General features: G+C 40.0%; 1 protein-coding gene across 1 annotated transcript; it reads right to left on the bottom strand.

Moving 5' to 3' along the window:
• Positions 1-691: 691 nt before the first annotated feature.
• Positions 692-1,669, bottom strand: LOC100738083 (olfactory receptor 51I2-like). Its single transcript, XM_084975014.1, has one exon. It carries the CDS (start codon positions 1,655-1,657, stop codon positions 692-694), a length of 966 nt encoding a protein of 321 aa, XP_084831140.1. The 5' UTR covers positions 1,658-1,669.
• Between the last annotated feature and the right edge of the window lie 7,031 nt (positions 1,670-8,700).

Below are 8,700 nucleotides of genomic sequence, written 5' to 3'. Positions count from 1 at the left end.
TAAACAAGGAATGAAGGCAAAATGTTTCAGGAAGATCTGAAAGGCCTGGAGAAGTCTCACCACCACCCATTATTTCAAGCTCATCTCCTGTTGTTCTCCCTCTGACACACACACACACACATTGTACAGAGCCCTCTCTGACTCTTCGCCTTTCCACAAGCAACCACAAAATTCTACATCTCAGTTTTTTTCATTTTAAAAATTATTTTCTACTTATTTGATGTGCCTTCACCTTGCCTAGCTTTCCTACCTGACAAAAATCCTTCTCACCCTTCCGTCTCCTCCTTAGCTGAGTCCTTTCTCATTTCCTCCTAACAAGGCAGCAGGCCCTCTTCCTGGTTCCCACAGCTCTTCTGTGAGCCTCTCACAGCCTCCTTACACTTGAAAACACCTGTTTGTTTAGAAGCTTCTGTCCTCCAGCGGGGGGAAGACACTACATATGGTTCGTTTTAATATCATCTCCTCTAACGACCACAGATTCTTCCACAAGTAAATACTAAGTAAAAAAGCTGAAGTTATGCATGTAGGAAAGAATCAGGACAGTTTTTCAGCCATAAGTCTGAGATATGCATTTGCTTGTCATTCTCTTGATAACATATTTGAGTCAGGGCTCAGAATAAGGGCTTTCTGGGTATCAGAGATGCATATTTGTCTTTGTTTTCTCAGATTCTGAGGTTGTTTCTCAGTTTCATCAGCCTTGCCTCTTCTTCCTCAGCACCCTGAGCATGGCTTCCCTGATGGGCTTGGATTTGACACTGTAGATGATGGGGTTGAGCACAGGGGGCACCACCAGGTACATGTAGGCAACAAGAACATGTACCACATGGGGCAGGTGCCTCCCAAAACGGTGGATCATGGACACACCTATGACTGGGATGTAGAAGACCAGAACAGCCAGGATATGAGAGACACAGGTGTTGAGGGCCCGGATGCGCTCCCTGGGAGAGGCCAGCCCCATGACCGTGTGCAGGATGAGCGTGTAGGACAGCACGATAAGCAAGGAGTCTACACCCACCGTGGACAGAACTGCATAGAGCCCATAGAGGATGTTGACAGTAATGTCAGCACAGGCCTGTTTCATGACATCTGCATGGAAACAGAACGAGTGGGACAGGAGGATCTTGCCAGGGCAAAAGTTCAATCGTTTCAGTAAGAAGGGCACTGGGAAGATGGACACAGTGGTTCGAGTCACAATGGCCAGCCCAATCCCGATGATGACATTGTTTGTGAGGACAGCTGCATAGCGCAGGGGGTTGGAGATGGCCACAAAGCGGTCAAACGACATGGCCAGGAGCACCGAGGACTCCACCACAGAGAAGGAGTGGAGGAAGAACATCTGCACCAGGCAGGCATTGAAGCCGATGAGCCGGTGGTCGAACCAGAGCACAGCCAGGGTGGTGGGCATGGTGGACAAGGTGAGGCCCACATCGGTGAGGGCCAGCATGGACAGGAAGTAGTACATGGGCTGGTGCAGGCTGGGGGTCCTCCTGACGGCCAAGAGGATCAGGCCGTTTCCAGTGAGGGCCACGGTGTACATGGAGGAGAAGGGGATGGAGATCCAGCCATGGACGGCCTCCATCCCTGGGATGCCCATCAACAGGAAAGCAGGTGGCTGGAAGAAGGAGGTATTGGCTAAGGACTGGGAAGAGAGCATCATTTGGAGACAGATAACTCTTCCAGAAAGATGTGACTTCTTCAGTCTGGCCAGAAAATTAGAAGACAAGACACAGTTATTGTAAAAACACCAGCTATGATATTGGTTGACATGGAGTCACACGCAATAGCAACTATGAAATGTGAAGGAGACTGAAAAATGTACTCCATCTAAAACAAAATTAGAAAATAAGAATAATTTAAACCTGTTGGCTACAGAAGTATTATCTCATAATGTGAAACACTGATCAATTCACCTAGTGGAGAAAGTATTTTCTTTAAAAATATGTGAGATGACTATAAAGAGTCTAATTTAGAAAACACTCTATTTTAAACAGGAAGAACTATTCTCATGGACATAAGTTGCAAACATACTGTGGAAGGCTAAAGGGCTGACAGCATGGGTTTGTTATCATCATCTTTCTTGGATTTTCCTTTAAATCTCAGTACAAAAAATAAACAAGTAAATAAGCAAATAAAAAAACTCTTTAAAGGTAGATCAGTAAAGGAATGTAAGGAAAACAGCTACACAAATGTCTCTTATTAAAGATTCAAAATCCACCAAAAATAAGTCTGAGAGCTAAAAGGGGATTTCGTGCAAACCCTAGAGTTTAATGATATGCCATATCTAGCCAACATAACTGACTCAATCTGAAGGTAGGAATGACTTTTTCCCCCCCTTTTAGGAGGTGGTGACAAGCATTGTGCTTGTGAAGCAGAAGATTGTGCATATTTTGGCATAAGTTTTTAAAGGAAATATAGTGAATTAAAGTTGCTGACAGTGTCAGTTCTGGCATCCTCCATCCCTCTCTGACACTATTTCTGAGCAAATATCAAAATCCGATGGAACTCACTCCATTCAAAAATGAATAACCAACAGAGAAGTTCTAGCACTGAACTTGTGAAACATGTTTCATAAAAATTTAAAAGGGATAAAACACATTAAAGATATGTAAAAATACTCTTTGAGATAAGGAATTATTCAAGAGAGAGAAACATTATATATAAATTTTTTCTAAATAAAGAAATTTAAAAAAGAATCAAATTAGTTTTTTGCTCTTAGGGCATAAAATTCAGGTCAATTGTGAAAAAGGAAAATGAATGCCAAATGAGAGAAGAGCTTGACATATCCTCTCATCTGTCCCCTCTCTTGAGAGACTATGAGGGACACCACTTCCTGGAAATGTGGTCTAGGATTGGGGTTCTTCTCTGAGCTGTAAACTCCCTGACCCTCAGGACGGCAGTCTCCTTCAGACCCTTTTCTCAAGATGGCACTACTGTCTTCTATGGTCCAAGACTGGTTATTTCTCTTTTTTTTCTGCATTATTTCCATAACTTTTCCACTGATATCTACATCTGAGGATGAGGTGATGGCAGTCAGTCATCTGGGAGGTGGAGTAGAGGGTGTGCTGAGGGCCCGGGTGACTCACCCTGGCTGTTGTCCTTGGCTGGTCTGCCACTCCACATGCTGCAAGAACCCAGAATGTCTAAGCAGCACAGGGATTAAGCGTTATTCCACTGCATGGGTATGATTTAACTGCAGTGCCTATCTCCAGGGAAGGCCAGGCTTGAGCCACAGATGTGTCACTCTGCTCAGGTCCCTAGGGAATGCACAAGTTAAGTCTAGCTTTTGCCATGAGGAAGTGGTTGGAGGAATTAAACAATAAGGGAGGAAAGGAAAGAGAGTCATAGATTCTACAACATCCAAGGTTTAAATTATCTTCAAAGACTATCAGCTTCAACAGCCTATTTGCATTTGAAATCATTTTAAGACAATATTCATGAAGCAAGCCTCTTCTTGGACAGACCCCAGGATGAGTCCAGCAGGAGCACCCAGTTTTTAGTAAAGGGTGGGGATATGGAGTAATGTATTGGGAGCCTAGTAGTATTGGCTTAATCCAGTCAGGGGGAATCAAGAAAGGCTTCCTATAGGAAGTGGAGAGAGGGGAGACTTCTGAAAGGCCCACAGACCCTGTTCTAATATCTCAGCTCTCAAAAACCATATGGTCATCTCAATAGATGCAGAAAAATCTTTTGAGAAAATTTCAACACACTTTTATGAAAAAAAAAAAAAAAACAACTCTTCTGAAACTTGGCTTAGAAGGAAACTACCTCAACATAATAAAGGTCAATATGAAAAACCCAGAGATAGCATCCTCAGTGGTGAAAGAGAAAAGCATTTCTGCTAAGATCAGAAACAAGACAAAGATGTCCACTCTTATCACTTTCATTCAAAATAGTTTTGGAAGTACTAGCCACAGTGATTAGAGAAGAAAAAGAAATAAAAGGAATCCAAATTGGAAAAGAGTAAAACCATTCACTGTTTGCAGATGACATGATTCTACATAGAAAATCCTAAAAATGCTACCAGAAAACTACTAGAGCTCATTAATAAATTCATTAATACTACAGGATACAAAATTAATACCAGAAATCTCTTGCATTTCTATACACTGTAACAAAAGATCAGAAAGAGAAAGTAAGAAATCATACTTGCTATCACATCAAAGAAAATAAAATACCTAGGAACAAACCTACCAGAGAAAGCAAAAGACCTGTACTCGAAAAACTATAAGATGCTGATGAAAGAGACTGAAGACACAAACAGATGGAAAGATATACCATGTTACTGGATTGGAAAAATCAATATTGTCAAAATGACTCTACTACCCAAAGCAATCTATGGAGTCAATGCAATTCCTATCAAATTATCAATGGCATTTTTTCAAAGAACAATTAAAAAAATTTTGTATGGAAACACAAATGACCCTGAATAACCAAAGCAATTTTAAGGAAGAAAAATAGAACTGGAGAATTCAGGCTTCCTGATTTCAGACTATACTAAAAAGCTACAGTAATCAAAACAGTAAGATAGTGGCATAAAAACAGAAATACAGATCAGAGGAGCAGGATAGAAAGCCCAGAAATAAATCCATGCACCTATGGTCAATTAATCTACAACAAAGGAGGCAAGAATATACAATGGAGAAAGCAAAGTCTATTCAATAAGTGGTGCTGGGAAAACTGGATACTACATGTAAAAGAATGAAATTAGAACACTCTCTAACACCAAACACATAAATGAACTCAAAATGGATTAAAGACCTAAATGTAAGACCAGATACTATAAAACTCTTAGAAGAAAGCAGGAAGAACCCTTTGTGACATAAATTGCAGCAGTACATTTTTGGATCAACCTCCTAGAGTAACAAAAATAGAAACAAAAATAAACAAATGATATCTAATTAAACTTAAAAGCTTTGCATAGCAAAGGAAATTATTTAAAAAATGGAAAGACAACCCAAGTAATGGGAGAAAATTTTTGCTAATGAGGCAATTTACAAGGGATTAATCTCCAAAATATATAAACATATCATGCAACTCTATATCAAAAAAAGAAACAACTCAATCAAAAAATGGGCAGAAGGTATAAATAGAAATTTATCCAAACAAAGCTGACATATGATCAAAATGCACATGAAAATATTCTCAGCATCATTAATTATTAGAGAAATGCAAGTCAAAAGTATAATGAAGTATCATCTGACTCTGGCAAAAAGGGTTATCATCAAAAAGTCCACAACAATAAATGCTGGAAAGGGTGTATAGAAAAGGGAACCCCCCTACAGTATTGGTGAAAATGCAAATTGGTAAATTACAATGGAGAGCAGTATAGAGGTTCCTTAAAAAAACTAAATATAGAACTGCCATTTGGCCTAGCAATCCCATTCCTGGGCATATATCTTGAGAAAACATTAATTCAAAAAGACACATGCATTCCAGTGTGCATTGCAGCACTATTTACAATAGCCAAGACTTGGAAGCGACATAAATATCTATAAACAGAGGAATAGATAAAGAAGATGTGGTACATATGGAATATTACTCAGGCATTAGACAGAACAAAATAATGTCATATGCAGCAACATGTGTACACCGAGAGATTATACTAAGTGAAGTAAGTCAGGCAGAGAAAGACAAATATCATATTATATCACTTCTTTGTGGGATAATAAAAATGATATAAAGGTATTTATTTGCAAAACATAAACAGACCCCAAAATTTCAAAATAAAACTTAAGGTTACCAAAGGGAAGTATGGTGGGGAGGTAGGGATAGATTAGAAGGTTGTGAGTAGCATCTGCACACTACTGTATATGGACCAGATGGCCAACAGCGACCTGCTGTATAATACAGCACAGGGAAATCTACCCAATATTTTGTGGTGGTTGCCTAGTGGTGGCCTTTGTGGGAGGGGAATCTGAAAAGGAACAGCTATATAAAATGGTATATGTAGCCATATATACACGGCTTGTTTGATTTTCTGGAATTAACACAGTATTTTGGGTTGACTACACTCCGATAAAAATTTTTAAAAAGCACAAAACAACTCTTAGCCTTCATTCTGGGACAGACTCCAGGACTCTAGGCTTGCAGTTCCAGACTGTGGCTGGCACAGGTTCTGCCAACACTCCTAACCTAAATCTAGCAGGTTCAGAATGGTTCTGCAGAGCCATTCAGAACTGGGTTAAAATGCTTCTCCACTTCTGGCTCAGTTTCTTATCACATAAAAGTCCCGTGTCCCTTCTTTCTCACTTTGTTGAGAGCTCTACTCCGGTAGCTCTACTCCACATTCAGCAGTTTCCTAAGTCAACTGGGACTACAGTCATTTACCTGGAGCTGTTTTCTATGAACACACCTGACTTTTCTTCTCTTTGATTTTGGCTGCTCTCTCCCGGCTGAACGGGGCCCAGCCTGCCTACTTTTCCCTTCTGGAGGTGATTAGTAAACTTCAGAAAAGTAATGATTTTTGAAGTTCTCCATAATTTTCCTTTCAGTCTTTATTGATTTATTTTTTTATTTTTGGCCATCCCATGGCCCATGGAGCTCCCTGGCCGGAGATCAGATCTGAGCTGCAGTTGTGACCTAAGCCTCCACTGCGGTAATGCCTGGATCTTCAACCCACTGTGCTGGCCGGGATCCAACCCGCGTCCCAGAGCTCCCAAGACACTGCAGATCCCATTGAGCCACAGCGGGAGCTCCTCCTCTCCGTTTTTAAATTGTCACCATTCTCCTCAAGCTCTATCCAAACTTCCGTCTTACTCTCAGCAGCTGCTTTGTTATTGCACCTAATTTCTCATGAGAAGCCAAGGCCGCCAAGTGTGCCCTTTCTAAGATTATTGCCCAACATGTCCGCTCTCTCACTTGCTTCCACTCCTACAACCACACCCTGCCAGAGAGACTACCCAGCCCAAGGCACGTGTGTTTCATGTCAACCCCATCTCCACCATTTAACTACTTCTTTGTTGGCTGCTCATTATTTACAGCAAAAATAAATAAATAAATAAATAAATAAATAAATTTGAAAAAATACTCAACATCTCTGATTATTAGAGAAATGCAAATCAAAACTACTATGACATACCACCTCACACCAGTCAGAATGGCCACCATTAATAAGTCCACAAATAAATGCTGGAGGGGTGTGGAGAAAAAGGAACCCTCCTGCACTGTTGGTGGGAATGTAAGCTGGTACAACCACTATGGAGAACAGTATGGAGGTACCTTAGAAATCTATACATAGAACTACCATATGACCCTGCCATCCCACTCTTGGGCATATATCCAGAAAAAACTTCCCTTAAAAAAGACACATGCACCCGTATGTTCATTGCAGCACTATTCACAATAACTGAGACACAGAAACAACCTAAATGTCCATAAAAAGATGATTGGATTAGGAAGAGGTGGTATATATACACAATGGAATACTACTCAGCCATAAAAAGAACAAAATAAGGCTATTTGCAGCAACACGGATGGAACTAGAGACTCTCCTACTGAGTGAAGTAAGTCAGAAAGACAAAGACAAATACCATATGATATCACTTATGTCCGAAACCTAATATATGGCCCAAATGAATCTTTCCACAGAAAAGAAAAACATGGACTTGGAGAACAGGCTTGTGGTTGCCAACAGGGAGGGGGAGGGAGTGGGATGGGCTGGGAACTCGGGGTTAATAGATGCAGACTATTGCCTTTGGAATGGATTAGCAATGAGATCCTGCCGTGTAGCACTGGGAACTCTGTCTATTCTCTTATAATGGAGCATGATAACGTGAGAAAAAGGAATGTATGCATGTATGTGTAACTGGGTCACGATGCTGTACAGTAGAAAAATTGACAGAACACTGTAAACAAGCTATAATGGAAAAAAAACCATTATATTAAATAAATGAATAAATGAAATTCTAAATGCCATAGCTGAACCTGAGACACGTTAAGATTTTTTATTTTGAGACATTTTAAGTTTTTTATTTTGAGGAACTTGTAGATTCATATGCAGTTGTAAGACCTAATATAGAGGTCCCATGAACCCTTCACTCAATTCCCCCAAGGTTAATGTCTTGCAAAAGAGTAGTACAATATCAAAGTAAAGATACTGACATTGGTACAGTCATGATCTGAACATCTCCGTCACCACAAGTATCTCTCACTTTCTTCTTTTATGGCCACTCCCAATTCCCTCCTTCCCCAACCCCTTTTTAATCCCTGGCCATAATTAGGGTGTTCTACATCTCTACAATTTTTTCAATGCAAAATTGTTATATAAATGAAATAGGATGGTGTGTAATCTTTGGGGATTTTTTTTTCTACTCAGCATAATTATCTAGAGATTTGTCCAGTTTATTCCATGTCTTAATGGTCTGCTCCTTTTAAATTGAAGTATAATTAATTTACAGTATTGTATTAGTTTCAGGTGCATGACATAGTGATCCAATAACTTTTTACGTTACAAAATGATTGCCGTGATAAGTCTAGTTACCATCTGTCACCATGCCATTGCGACATTACCAAATATATTCCCTTTGCTGTACATGACATCATCATGACTTGTTCATTTTATAACCAGAAGTTTGTCCCTCTTAATCTCCCTCACCTATTTCACTCGTCTATCCATTTCTCTCCACTCTGGGAAACACCAGTTTGTTCTCTGTATCCATGACTCTGTTTCTGTTTATTTGTTTTTTTTTTTTTTAGATTACA

This window comes from Sus scrofa, chromosome 9, assembly GCF_054392235.1.
Source record: "Sus scrofa isolate SSC_HxYL_T2T_F1_AM1 chromosome 9, Sscrofa_HxYL_maternal_Yorkshire_Landrace_v2.0, whole genome shotgun sequence".
NCBI lineage: Eukaryota > Metazoa > Chordata > Mammalia > Artiodactyla > Suidae > Sus > Sus scrofa.
This window is presented reverse-complemented; position numbering and strand designations above follow the sequence as displayed.

Bases quoted from the DNA above. Each gene is read 5' to 3' on its own strand.
- LOC100738083 (XM_084975014.1), bottom strand. From the start codon at position 1,657: ATGATGCTCTCTTCCCAGTCCTTAGCCAATACCTCCTTCTTCCAGCCA.